At 40.9% G+C, this 14,811-nt stretch overlaps 1 protein-coding gene across 3 annotated transcripts in view; it reads left to right on the top strand.

Moving 5' to 3' along the window:
* Window positions 1-14,811, top strand: part of EPB41L5 (erythrocyte membrane protein band 4.1 like 5) — a 145,585-nt gene that overhangs the window by 66,500 nt on the left and 64,274 nt on the right. For 2 of the 3 annotated variants that reach the window (XM_030884792.2, XM_004711880.2), the window contains exons 14-15: window positions 2,103-2,145; window positions 2,557-2,672. In XM_030884792.2, coding sequence (XP_030740652.1) covers window positions 2,103-2,145; window positions 2,557-2,672 — 159 coding nt within the window. Of the gene's footprint in view, window positions 1-2,102; window positions 2,146-2,556; window positions 2,673-5,671; window positions 6,607-14,811 lie in introns of those variants that run through there. The other variant, XM_004711881.2, reaches the window with a different exon arrangement.

The raw sequence follows: 14,811 nt of genomic DNA, 5'->3' as shown, positions 1-14,811 counted from the left end.
CCTTCGAGCCTTTAAGACCCCAGACACTATATCTTTTGATAGCCGGGCACCATCAGCTTTCTTCACCACATTTGCTTATGCACCCATTTATCTTCAGTGATCATATTGGGGAGGTGAGCACGCAATGATATGATTTTTTGTTCTTTGATGCCTGATAACTGATTCCTTCAGGACATCATGTCACACAGGGTGGTGTATTTCTTCCATGAGAGCTTTATTGCTTCTGAGCTAGATGACCACTTGTTTACCTTCAAATCTTTAAGACCCTAGATGCTATATCTTTTGATAGCCGGGCTTTATCAGCTTTCTTCACCACATTTGATTATGCACCCATTTGTCTTTAACAGTTGTGTTGGGAAGGTGAGCATCATAGAATACCAGTTTAATAGAACAAAGTTTTCTTGCATTGAGGGAGTACTTAAGTGGAGGCCCAATGCCCATCTGCTACCTTAGTACTAAACCTATAAGTATATGCACATAGATCTATTACTCCATCCTCATGTATAAATATATTTACATATGTACATGCCCTTATTTAGACTTCTATAAATGCCCTTTGCCTCCTAGCTTTTTTATTTCCTTTTATTTTCCTCTTGTCCCACTGTCATGCTCAGCCTTTATTTGGGTTTCAGTAATTCCTCTTGGTTACATTGCCCTTGATCACACCCTACCAGCCCTCCTACACCCTCCTCACCACTGATTTGGATCACTTGTTGTTCCCTTGTCCCTGGGTTTGTTAGCACCACTTCCTTTCCCCCCACCGCCCCCTCTCCCATGTCCCCCTGGAACCGTCGGTCCCATTGTTTTCTCCAGATTGTTCATCCAGCCTATCTTATTTAGACAGACTTGCAGAGATAACAACATGCACTAAAACAAACGGAGCAAAACCAAGCAACAAAAGAAAAAACAACAACAAAAAGCCAATGACAACAAAACAACAACAACAACAAAGAAAAGCCTGTAGTTAGTTCCAGGCCTGTTTGTTGGCATTTAGAACTGTCTTCCCGTCGAGTCTGAAGAGGTGCCAAACCCTGACCCCAAAGTCTATTTTGGTATTCCCTGGGGATTTCATTGCTCTGTTCCCCTTGCTGTTCTGTGTTGCACGCCCTAGTCTTTTGCCTCAGTGTGGTTGGATCATATTGGGCGCAATTCCCACACTGTGTCTCCAGTGTTGTCCCCTGTAGGGCTATGGGTCAGTGAGGCATGTCGTGTCTTATAGTGGGCTATATGTTCTTCTCAGTGGATTGGCTGCTCTGAGTGGGAATCTCATTCTCAAGGCTTGGTGGGCCAGGATATGTTCCACTCTCTCTTCCTCCCTCTACATTTGCTCTTGTGTGCCCTGATCAGACATGTCCCTTTCCCTGAACTTGCAGCTTCAGTGCTGTCCTCTGAAATAAATTCTTCGTGGGGGTTGGGGGTGGGGGCAGGTGTCCGTGTAGTTGGGATTGGGACCGGCCCCTCAAACCGCTCCACTGGTTACCTGTAGCTTATCTTTTATTGTTTTCTTGACCCATTGGTAGTTTAAGAGTATTTAAATTTCATATGATTGTATATTTTCTAATGCTTTACTGTAATTATTACTATTATTCCTGCTATTGATTTGTAACTTCATTCCCTGTGGTCAGATAAATGGTATGATTTCAGTCTGTGTAAATGGACCAAGACTGACTTTGTGGCCTAACGTGTCCTGGAATGGTAGCTGTGTGGCTTGGAGGGGGTTGTTGTTAGGCTGTGGGCTGTGGTTAGTTTATGACTGTCATTCAGGTTCGCTGTTCCCTTGTTGATCTTCTTTCTCATTGTTCTGTCTACTTTTGAAAGTAGTACATTGAATTCTCCAACTATTCTTTCAATTATATCCATATTTGCTGTACGTTGGTTGCATATATGTTTTAGGATTGTTAAAGCTTCTTAATGTATCTGTAATGCCCATTTTTATCTCTAAACAGATTTTGTCTCAAAGTCTTATTTGTCTAATATTAAGATTGCCAGCCATCTCTCATTTGGTTATTATTTGCACGGAACATTTTGTGTGCATAATTATAAAATGTGTGAGGCTCTAGAATTTACATGCAATTAAAAAACCGATTTATCTCTCATTACAGTGTTCGCAATAATACTTCAACCCAGCGTGATGACTTCCAGCAGGTAAGATAACACCAAGCTTCTGAAGCACTGAACGCCCTTAATTAGGGAAATAGTAATAATACTCATGGAATTTTCATTTTAGATTAGTGGTATAACTTTTGGCAAGTTTTGTGCATTTTCTTTTTCTTATCTGCAAAGTGCTCAATATTGCTTAATCCTCTGTTAATTGTGTTCTTTGAGATTTTGTTAAGGGAAGTGGTGCTCTTTAAAACATTTTCTGTCTTTACAAATCCTGGAAAGTAAATAAAAAAATTTATGTACATTTGGACTGCTAACTCCCACGTAAAATTCAAGTTTTTTCTTACCTTCTTTGTTCATTATGTTGATAGCATTGCATTTAGTACTCGTTTTGTTGGTGAAGGAAGGTTTTATGTAGGCAAAATAGATGACTTTTATAATTTGTTTCTAAAGGCTTGGGGTGCCAGATCCAGCCCACTTGTGGTGCCTTCCTCTCCCTGTGCGCCCCTGCTGGTGGAGATAGGGAGTCTTCCAAGGGCTTCAGCAGCTGACCAGCACGACAGGAAATGGTTTGTTAATCCCTTAAACCAAAATCAAGTATTAAAACAATGCAGCCACAAGATTAGAGTTCTTTAAATATGATTGAAAACAAATTATTCATATTTGTGAGCTTAAAAGAAATACTGAGCCATCTGAAAAGAATTAGGGGGACCAAAGGAAGTGGGAATGAAGGGTGCAACCGTAGGTTTGTCTAAATGAAGGATAGCGGGCTCTTCATGTTGAATTAGTATGATTGTGGTGTTTATTTTTCTGTTGGAAAAAATTTCATTGGCTATATAAGGGAAACATATCTTTTATATGTTAATTATACCTTGGTACTGGTTTTTGGATGTGCCTTTCATTAAAGACCGAAATATGATGCAAAGTGACAAACATGATTATAGTCCAGTCAAACAAAGCTTAAATTATTCTGTTTTGCGGGATTAAGATATATCAGTTTAATGACAAAGAAGATATTTAGTTTTCTAGGATCTTTTAGATTAACAGTAAGTTTACAAATATGAATACTTTGTGTTTTATTGGTGTTAATTGCTGGGGTTTTTACATTCCTAAGTAAATTTATGTGCCTTGGGAAGGTGGGGGGTCCCTTGGAAATTAATTGATTGAATTTGGAATGTCATCTGTTTTCAAGTTTTATGTCTATTTATGAAATAGATGTTAATAATTCTTAGGCCGTCTCTCATGTTCTTTCTTTCTTTAGTGCCTGAAAACGCGAGTGCGCTTCTGTGGTGGTCTCAAGGTTCTGATTCGCTTCTGTTCACTAGCTCTCCTTCTGGTGGCGGGTCAGCAGTGGGGGTGATTGTTTTCGGACTTTGCTGTGCCGTTCTCAGTCACTCTTGTTCGGGCTTGACTAACTTCAAGGTGCTTAGCGCTTGAGGAGGAACTATAACTGGTGGACATATTTTAATTCACTTGCAAATAACTTGAGATTGATTTCTCAAGATAAGATAAGGGGGAGTGTGTGTGTGTGTGTGTGTGTGTGTGTGTGTGTGTGTGTTTCCCCCTCCCTTGCCCCTCTTCCTGCTTGGAGTGCTGTGAGGTGTCTTGTGTGTGCGTGTACTCAAGTCACACATGTAAAGTATAAATGATGAGGCTTCTACATGTCAAATTTAATCCCGTCTTTTTAAACTAGTAAAGAGCGTTTTTATTCGTTTGTAATCACAGCACAGCTTCCGTAAGCAAGCGTTTCCCCTCAAGGCTAGCACTGAATCCCATTGGCAGGGAAAATAGTACTCAGACTTCAACTATGAAAGAATTACTTTCATATATGTTTGTCTTTTAATAATGGACTGAAAATCTGACTAGATTGCATTTAGTATTATAACATTAAGCCTTTTTTATTTAAAAATATTTTCCAATTTTTAAAATACACGTTTAAATATGTTTAACTTAATTTACTAGTCAGTACTCCACTCCTTTCATGCAACCTTTAGAAAGTGTGTTGGCTCTGCTTGAATTTCAAGGGGAAAAGAGAGAAATTTGGAGATGTGTGTCCTTGCTCCATGTGCTGTGCTGAGACTTCCTCGGCTGAAAAGATGGAGGGAAGCAGAGGTGTTTGGCACCCACAGAGCTTCAGCGTGTGCCGGCTGGGCATGGACCTGAATGTAGAGCTGCTAGGTCTTGGGGCTCATGGATTTCCGAGCCTGTGTTTGTAAAGCATTCTGCACTTCATACTTTGTTTGTACATGCTTTGTTTTCCCCTCGTGCTTCTAAAAGACTATCAAACAGTCCTCCTTTAGAAAGTGATCGTTTCATAAAACTTATTAAGACTCCAGAGGTTTTAAAACATGCGGCTGACAAAGAGGCATTGTATTTTTAGCAAATGACTTTTGCATATAACTTTCAGCCCTGCAGCACAGGTTTCTCTGTCCTGCAGGGGCTCAGTCATACTCCATGGTCATGAGTGTGCTTTGGTTTGGAGTTGAACTGATTTAACGGATACTACTGGGAGTGTACTAGCTGGTGTCTTTTAAACGATACTAGTATTTGAGTGAGTAGATCCTTAGAATTATATCTGGTATCTAAAGGATCATCTCTGAGAAAGTGATAAAAACAAAACTGAATAATATTTTGAAATTGTTGTAGAGCAGAAAATGGTCCTAATTTACTTTTCTAAAGTTTTAGAGACCCTAAATTGAACATTTTAATGTTATTATTAGACCTGATCAACAAATTGAATTTTATTTGCAGGACAGATGGTGATTTATTGTAAAACTAGGCTTTTAGGTTTGTTTAGTTTCCATAAGGGTAAAGGTAAAGATTCATAGCTTTGTTGTTCAGAACCTTGATTGGCAGATGCTGTTTCTATTGGAGGACTGATCTGTGTTAACATCTCTGCGCGCCTGTTCTGTAGGACTCCCCCAGAGACCTCTGGTGTACTCTCTAAGCCACTTCCTGGTGGAGGCTCATCATCTCATCACCATTTCTGTATCTGTTGAGTTTCCTTTTGCAATCCTATGAAACCTGATTATACAAAAACCAATAATTCGCCATCGTGAATATTGATTACATGGCCTCTGAGTAGATTTTTTTTTTTTTTTGTAACGCTTTTTCGCAATTTTGCCTCCTGGACCTCAGTTTCATGATTTTATTTAGTTTGGAGAATATTTTTCACAATTACTGTTTCCAAATGTGCCTTGTAAAGAATTCTTTCTCATATTTGAATTAAATAGATGACTATTTTTTTCTTTTCATTCGAATCTTAAATACCTTTTCTATTTTTCATTTTAGTAACATCAGGGACAGATACAATCTCTTACCTTCTATGAAATTTCCCCTCTAGTTAATTCACCTAACAGATTCTAGTTACTGAAATGTATTTCCATATTGATGTTTTTCATTTCATGTAACTTTGTGAATGTTGTCACTGCATGGACTAGCTGTTAATAACAACTGACAGCATGGGTGCATGCTGATCACAGTCCCTTTTTTCTTTATTACCTCGTACTTATCCGTTTCTCCTGTTCCTATTTACTAACTCTGCTCCTCCCACTCCCCACACATCCAGGCTCTCTGATGCCAGTGACTGCTGTCAACGTGGTGGAGACCAGTGGAACACAAGGGCCATGCCCCCACCCCAGACTGCATGTAGGAACTTCCCTGACTTTGTCCATGAGCACAATGTGAAGAACGCAGGAGTCCATCACGATGCTCACTTCCCTGGCCATTCAGCCATGACCGAGATATGAGTGTTAAGCCTTGTAGGCATTGGGACTCTTTCTGCCATGCACGATGATGGTGCACATTTTCTAGTGTTTATAGGGTATTGATCACATTAGGAAAATTCGGGAGAAGGTATTTTATGCTCACTAGTTATGTAGTTATGTTTGTAATTTATTCATCTCCGAGAGGGAAAAGGGTCTCAAAATGCTATATTCCATATAATGACAAATGATTTTTATGTTGAGAATAGTCTGTATATCATTGTCGTGTTGGGAGAGCTTTTCACGATTTCAACATGCTTCACAGAAGCTGGCTCAGGGGAAAGCTTGTGCGTGTGAATAAGCTACCTACTGTCACCCTCACACAATGCCGCACTCAACAGATGGACAGTCAAAGAATCTAACACACCGAAGGGTCAAAGCATGCTCAAGGAAGTTGGGCATCAGCTTTTGTACCATTTTCATAAAATGATTGTACCTTATTCTTAAAGTCTTTCTAAGTTTACTCAGTTCCTCACCTAAGTGCCTAAGGTTTCGTAATACTAATTAATTTAATTTCTAAAACCTTCACTTTTTAGTAAATATAAGTATTGTAAATTTCCCGAAGGCCTAAAAATCGCATCAATGATGTGATGTAGAGAGGGGTTATTGTGGAATGCTTGTTTGAATTGGAAAATGTATTCACTCTTTCCTTTTCCCTTTACTCCTTCATCTCATGGACCTGCTCCCACAGGCTCGTAATTTGCCCTTATGCAACCTTTAAAATAAAATTCTAAAGCCATCTCGTCTCATTTTCAAATATACTTACTGGGTATGCATTCCTGTTTTTATCTTGTATGAACTTCTGAGTTCTTTGGTTTGATTTATACAGCAAAGTAACAAGAAAATGTACAGCTGAGATGTAATGGGAAGCATTTCTTCTGTGTAGCTGTTTCAAATGAAAAAGAAAATTTTTCCAATTTTAGACTATATGTTTATGTGCGGATAATTTATTTTTGGTGTATTCGTGATATGTCATTAATGAAGTCAAAAGTAGCCCCTTTAACTTCATATACTCACCTCAGTGGCCAGTCTTCTCAATATCTCTACTAGACAAAACCTTTAAGAAAATTGGAAACTGCATTGATGAGAAAACGTTGTGCCGGGAATTTTTTCCTATCACACAATGTGCCTGCTCGTGCTTGCGGGTAACAAGGGCTGTCCTTTGAGAATTTCCTTGGGAATCTTACCCTGTCCAGCCTGTAGCCGTGATCTTGCCACTAAAGACTTTGTTCTGCACATTGCAAAGGGGCACGATTTGAGTCCTTCAGGAATGCCAAACTGCTGCTTGGACATGGTCTAACTAGAAGCATGCAGAATTCCTCAAGGAGACGTCAGACACACGAACAGATAAACTTTCAGAAATGTGTAGACCCAGCTTGGGTTTGGGTTTGCATCAAAAACAACCAATAACTTTACCTATTTGTTTAATAAAGCTTCTTAAGGTTTTGTAGCAATGCTTCTTTCAACTTAACCTGTGTTTGTAATTGTGATAAATGCAACATACACTTGGCATTTTAAACCATGTAATTTGATGACATTGATTATATTTACCATATTGTGCAACTATCACCTTTATTTCAAAAAGCTCTTTTATCACACCAAACCAGAATCATTGTACAGATTAAGCACTGGCCTCCAGTATTCCGTAATACGCGTCTTTTGCTCTTGGGGGCCGGCCCTGGATCTGTCATCTGGGTGGCCTCTCAGTACAGCTTTCAGTGCAGTCATGAGTCACACAGGTGAAAGCGGCACCGTTGTCTTCTTCCTGATTTAAGGGGAAAGCTCCAGTCTTTAGCCGTTGCAGATGATACTGGCTGAAGGTTTTCCCTAAATATGCTTCCTCGAGGAAGTTCCTTTCTGCTTCTAGTGTTCTGAGTGTTTTTATCTTGAAAGGATGTCATTTTTGTCAAGTGATCACCCCGCGCATCTATCTTGGTAAGCATGTGGTTCTTGTCTATATTTGATAGGAATTTTATTTCATCATTAGTTAATACCTTACCGTCAGAATTGTTGTGAGTACTTGCATGTGAGATGTTTGCTGTTACCAGAGGAGTAGACCATGAAGATACTTTGTAGCAGGGAAACATCTTTCTCCCTCTGCTTTTTTCTCATGTATAAAATATGGCTTGTCAGACAATTTGTACATATTGTGCAATGTGTGAATTTAGGTATGTTTTCCTTCAGCTGTTTTTTGCAGACTAAAAAGTTTGTCCTCTGTTCTCTATGTAAGTTAAATTTTACTTTAGCTATATGAAATTAGTGTGGCTATTGAGTTATTTACACATAACTTGGTGCTGTGTGTAAATAAAAGACACTTGTAGTCTGCATCATGTAACTTAGCACGTCACTTCCTTATCATATAAATATGTTAAATGAGGTTTCATTTCTCTCCTCTTCTTGTTGCCAGTTGAATTCTACTTCTTTACAGCTCTTTAGGTTGTTGGGGAAGGGTGCATACTAACCTTAAAATTAGTGCTAAGAAGAGAAACATTGTAAAGTAATTGGTTAAAGGAAATAAGAATTCTTGGTCTCAGAATGATCCCTTTTCTTAGGTACTGAGATAGAAAAAGGTGTGCCTGTTCTCTTAAGGGAATTGTTCTTACAATTTTTTATTATTAGATAATTACCTAAGTTTCTATGCTGTGTACAGAGCACAGAAACAGCAACGCATGGCTTCATTTCCAGTTGCTGGTGCTTGAGTGGACTTTTTCTATTTTATCTCTTACAGCTGGCCAACAATGTGTTTATATTGGCACGAAGAAAAGATGACTCAGAGAACATCATTTTCCAAGGAGCTTGACTGTAGACTCCCTTAGTAATGTGATAACCCGATACTTCCTCAAAAACAAGTTCAGCAGCTTCTTTGTTATTGAAGACATCTGGTTTTCTTTTTAACATTTTTTTATTTTAAGAAAAAGATATATTAATGTATGATTAAAATTTGTAAGAAGTTACAGATTCCTTAAAAACGTGTTTTACACAACTGATTATTGCTTTTTAATAAATGAAAAATACTTTATTAGGAATGGAATCAAAAGGATGAAAGCTAAGAGGAACGTAGTAGGGAAGAAATTGCCGCCTTGATTTGTCTTGTACTAGTGAGAAGAGTATAAAGTACTAGCAGATTTGTAGCCAGCATCCTAGAGTGTAAAGTAATACTGCTACAAAACTATGTTTATACCCAGCTAAGCCTCAAGAAGTGCTTAGATGTGAACTTAGTTTGGGTAGGAGACCTTTATTCAAGAAGCTGCGTTACGTCTTTCTAGGGCGCAGTCCGCAACACTCTTGGAAGTCTCAAATGATCTAGGCAGTTTGAGTGTGCTAGACCAGGCAGAAGGAGCCCGGTGATGCTGTCAGGTAAGTGTTGGGCTGTTAACCACAAAGTGGTTTCAACCCACTGGCCACGCCACAGGAGAAAGATGAGACTTTCTGCTCCCATAAAGATTCATATCCCCTTTGGGGTCTGTTTGGGGTCTCTGTGAGGTGGAAGAATATGAAGCGGAAGAAGAGGATGGCATCAGGATTGAAGGAAGACTGCTAACCATCTTTGATGTACAGATGGCACAACTTTGCTTGCTGGAATTAGGAGGACCTGAAGCACTTGTTGCCGAAGATAAGGATTGCAGCCTTCAGTCAGTGTAGATGACGACTCAGTGTGGAGAAGATGAAAATGTCCCCATGAACTGGACCAATAGGTGACATCATGGTGAATGGAGAAGAGATGAAAGTTGCCCAGAATTTTACCTTGCAGTCAGATCCACCATCGGTGTCCATGAAGGCAGCAGTCAAGAGATCAAAAGATGAGCTGCAGTAGGTAAGTCTGCACAAGACCTCTTTAGAGTATTGAACAGCGAAGATCTTAGTTTGAGGACTAAGGTGCGCCTGGCCCAAGCCATAGTATTTTCCCTTGCATCACATGCATTTGAAAGTTGGACACGAATAAGGAGAACCTAAGAAGAATAGATGCGTTTGAACTGTGCTGATGAAGAATATTGAAAGTCCCATGGCGTGCCAAAGGGACAAAGCCGTCATCCTGAAAGAAGTACTGCTCGAGTGCTCCTTAGAGGCAAGGGCGGTGAAGCTTCATCTTACACACTTTGAATATGTTGTCAGGAGAGACCGGTCCCTGGAAAAGCTTTGTAAAGTGGAGGGTCTACAAAAGAGGAAGACCCTCAAGGTGATGGATTGGCACTGTGACTGTAACAGTGGTCTCAGGTATAAGAACAATGATGAGGGTGGCGCAGGACAGGGCAGTGTTTCTTTCTGTTGTGCATAAGGTGGTTCTGGGTCAGAACCAACCCTATGGTACCTAATAACAGCAGCGTCATGGCATGGGCGCCGTTCACGGTCAGTGGGTGGATTTCAAGTAGGCAATGCAGGCTCTTACGGATCAAATTGGAGCAGTAGCATCCAAGAGTTTTTAAGTAGATAGGAGAACTTTCTGGTCTGTGCTGTTGAGCATATTGGAAGTCTGAATGTCAGCCTGCGGATTCTGGATTTGATAAAGTGCCCTGTGGTGATTGCAGCTTTTTAAACTAAAGAGTTGAATATTCTTGTGTTGATAGAGCCTTTTGAACACTGTGTCTACTTGATTTCTCTCCCTTAACCACAATTATTCATGACTAATCCTTCATACACCCTCAAATTTCTTGACCTTTCTCCTGTGGAACACATAAGGTTAAATCCTAGATTTATTTCTAGTTAAATCCAGCTGTTTAATGTGCATTTGGTTAATGTGAAATCAAGCTGAATGGTCTGATTTAAAATTTTGACCCCTAGGTTGTGAATAGCCTTGAGAAGGGAGTTAAAGACTTGGTCATTGTCCTCGTGGAACCTACCCAGACAAGGACCAAAAGGAACTTGTAGGAACAGAACAAGAAAAGCTTCATGGCTTAAAATGAGGAAAGTTGTACTTCAGGATTATATCCTGTCAATATGCATATTCAGTCTGTATGCTCAGCATGGAATCAGAGAAGGTGGACTTTATGAAGAACAAGGCATCGGGGTTGGACGAAGGCTTCTTGACAACCTTTGATAGGGAGATGTCAGCCTTTCTTCCTGACTGTGAGCAGTGCTTGAAGCACTGCCCTGCGTGACCGTGTGGACTAGAGTACAGCTCAATGGAAGGGAAACAAAAATCCACACAACTGAGCCAATAGTAACATGATAAGTAGAGGAATGATCGAAGTTGTCGAGGATTTCATCCTGCTGGGATTCACAGTCATTGCTCATGGAAGCATCCATCACGAAATCAGAGCATACATTGCATTGAGTAGCTCTGCACAAGGGTCCTGAACGAGTTGAAAAGCAAGGTTGTGTTACTTTGAGGAGGACTAAGACACTCCTGACCCACGCCATGATATTTTCAGGTACTTCAAATGCTTATGAAATTTGGGCCAGAGAAGAAATGGTGCGTTTGAATTATGATGCTGGCAAGGAGTACCACAAGAGAGAATGAACATCTTGGAAGAGTACAACCAGAATGCCTCTTAGAAGCCAGGATGGCCAGACTGTCTCACTTACTTAGGACACGTCAGTAAAGAAGGATCACCCCTGAAAAAGGACATCGTGCTGGCTGATGTAGAGGAGTAATGGGAAGAGAAGACCCTCGACAAGATAACTGGCAGGGGCTGCAACCAAGGGCTCAAACCTGACAGTGGTGAAGATGCTACAGGACGTGGCATGATTTCCCGTAGACCTGTAGAGTCACTATGAGTTGGAACGTTTGACTGCTCTTAACAAGGCCAGAGTGCTGCCTTAAATCTCTTATTTTCCAGTCTTCTTTCTGTCCTTGCCCTACCCAACCGTATTTTTTTTCTGACTATCACAACCTCCTCATCCCCACTCAGCTTGCTTCCTAGTTCATTGAAAAAAATAGGCACTTAGAGAAGTTCCTCTGTATACCTTCACCAGCTCAGCCATTTATTTCTCTTATTTCGGCGTATACACTGCTTTAGATGAAGCAAGTACCCGTGCTTTTTATTCACAACACACCCCTTCTCCACTTGTCTCCTAGATCTCCACGGCCGTCATTTAGCAATGCTGCCTGTGGTCTGTAGTACCGTTCCCCTCCACTGGCTGAGCCCCAGTCTTAAAAATCATCCTAATACTGAAAAAGGAACCCCCTCAAGTTTTCTCATTTTGGCCATTCCCGCATTTCTTTGCTTTTAGCCAAACACTTTGCAAAGTTAAGGATATTATTTTATTTGGATCCACAATCAGTACCCATGGGAACAGCCTTGAAATCAAAGGATGTGTTGCATTGGGCAAATCAAGTGCACCGGATTCAAGCCATGATGCTTTAATGGCCGAGTTTCAAAATACGTTGCATGTTGAAATTCAATTATCTTACCACGTATATAATTGCAAAAGAAAATATTCAAGTCTAATAATGTTTTACCTCAGAATTTTCCATTTTAGCATAAGAATATGCATTCTATTTTTCTTCCCGTCGTGAAAGGTCAACGGAAATGCAGTTTCTTCCTTTCTGTTGTCGGCCTGAGAGCCTGTTGTTGAAACGGGCAAGTTCATGAAACGCTGTTCGGGATGCAAAGCTGTCATCTGAAGAACATTGATGGTGGCACCTCAGACCGCTCCTAAGCCACACCCTGGTGGCTGGAATTGACCGATATCCCCGCAAAGTAGAAGCTGCCATGGGCAAGAAGAAAATTGCCAAGAGGTCACAGATCAAGTCTTTTGTGAAGGTGTATAACTAATCATCTCATGCCCACGAGGTACTCCGTAGACATCCCCTCGGACAAAGCTGTCGTCAACAAGCGCGTCTTCAGAGACCCTGCTCTTACACGCCAGCCTGTCGGGAGGCCAAGGTCATTTGAGGAGAGGTACGAGACAGGCAAAAACAAGTGGTTCTTCCAGAAGCTTGAGATTTTAGATCTTGAGTCAAAATCATTAAAAACACCCCCAAAATAAAAAAAGAAGAGAATTCTATTTTGAGTGAAGTGTTAGGTCTTTTGGGTGTGTATTCAAGTGTACTGTTTCCTTGTTGATCTCTCTATTTTTCTGTCTATTGTTGATGCCCCCAGCTTAGGCATTGTCTTCCTCTGATGTTTCTGCCTGATGTATTCTGTGATTCGTGTGCGTGTATCACAAACATCCACTGTTAACGAGTCAATTCCGAGTCCTAGTGGCTGGTTTCCGAGGTACGTTTTCATGAGAGCAGAGGGGTGCCTCTTTTCGCGTGGGCAGGTGAATCAGAACCCTTTGCCGTATCACTGCAGCACAGCGTTTGTCCCATGGTGCCACCAGGACTCCGCTTTAGGCACACACATGGTGTAGGTGTTGTGTTTTGGTGAAGAGTGTATGCTTTTGTCGTGGTAAAAGCACCTTCATCGGTAGTGAATTTTGCCTTGCGGCCTATTTTGCCTGGTAATAGTCTAGACATGTTCCCACCTGGAAAAGTCATAACGTGGCCTGCCTTTTCCTCTCCAAACCTGTGTGTGTGTTTGGGTATTAAATGTGTCTCAAGTACAGCATCTCGCTCGATCGCGCTTTGTATGATCTGTTTTGTCAGGCTCTGTCTTTTAATCAATTAGTCCCGTTAGTCATATATTCAGTATAAGTACTGATGAGGAAAGACGTGCTATTTCGATTTTTTAAAGACAGCATCATGCTATCCTTCCTCAATTCTTACATTACGTTCCTTTTTTTGCATGTGACCTTTTTTTTTTAGTGTGTTATTTCAGTTTCATTTCTATTTTAACTCTTGTTTAGTGGCTGCTGTGCGGATTACATGTAACACATTAACTTGAAGCACTGTCCAGATTAATGCTAACCTAATTTCAGCACCATATTAGAACTTTGCTTCCATCCAGCTTTCTGACTCTTTATGCCGCTATTCTCATACAACGTGCATGTTTATATAATGTATCCCCACCCATGTGGGAGATTTTAACGATTGCTTTACACAGTTGTCGGTGGATCACCGTGTGCTGGCCGTGACTTTCTGTCGCAGAGCCAGGTGAGAACGCGGGTCTTCTCGGCTTGCTTGTGTGTGCGCACGTCTGCAGTATCGGAGTGTTTCATCAAGTCTGGTGGGGGGATCTCATTTCCCTGTCAGCTTACTGCTTACTCTCTGTTGCTGCCTTGGGCACCTGCTGTTAACAGTTCCCCTTCCTGGTTTTGACCAGTCCCCGTAGGGAAGAGGCTGTTCTCGAGTCACTTCAGATCCCTGCAGTCCTTTAAGGAGGACCTTTCCACAAACTGGCCTGGAAAGTCAATGAACGGCCGCTCTCAGAGTTACTGCTCAGTTACTACTAACCTCCTGGTTGGCTTTCACGGCTACCTTGGAATGTATAGGGATGGGGCCCTAAAGGGGGCAAGTTCTGACATTCCAAGCTTGATGTTCTTACTGTTTTTCTTACAAGCCTTTCTTGGGTTGTTGAAGAACCTTGGATAATTTCCAGAGTTTTGAGAAGTGTTGCCAGTGTTCTTGCTCATGTGAAGAAGAAACTTTTCAGAGGCCGTTTCTCAGTTATCCTGATGACATCCCCCATCTTTTCTGATAACAAAATCAGCTTGCAGCTTCTTACAAGTTGAACCTAGTGACATGTCACCAGGTTAGTAGAAGCTGCTATACTTTATGCATAGGATAATCTTGGCTTTAAAATCCAACTCATATATAATCGGTTTGATCATATTGTCAAGTTGATTTCATAATTTTGACTTGAGATTTTATTGTGAAGCTGTTTTTAAGCTTCCTTGGATGCTGTTTGGTACGTCTGTGTGGCAGTATGGTGTTTGGTACGTCTGTGCGGCAGTATGGTGTTTGGTATGTCTGCGCGGCAGTATGGTGTTTGGTACGTCTGTGTGGCAGTATGATGTTTGGCATGTCTGTGCGGCAGTATGCTGTTTGGTACATGGTACGTCTGTGTGGCAGTATGGTGTTTGGTACATGGTACGTCTGTGCGGCAGTATGGTGTTTGGT

This window comes from Echinops telfairi, unplaced genomic scaffold (assembly GCF_000313985.2).
Source record: "Echinops telfairi isolate 266 unplaced genomic scaffold, ASM31398v2 ScPeMD7_15;HRSCAF=58, whole genome shotgun sequence".
In the NCBI taxonomy this organism is placed as follows: Eukaryota; Metazoa; Chordata; class Mammalia; order Afrosoricida; family Tenrecidae; genus Echinops; species Echinops telfairi.
Note: the sequence above shows the minus strand (reverse complement) of the source record. Positions and strands in the feature narration are given on the sequence as shown.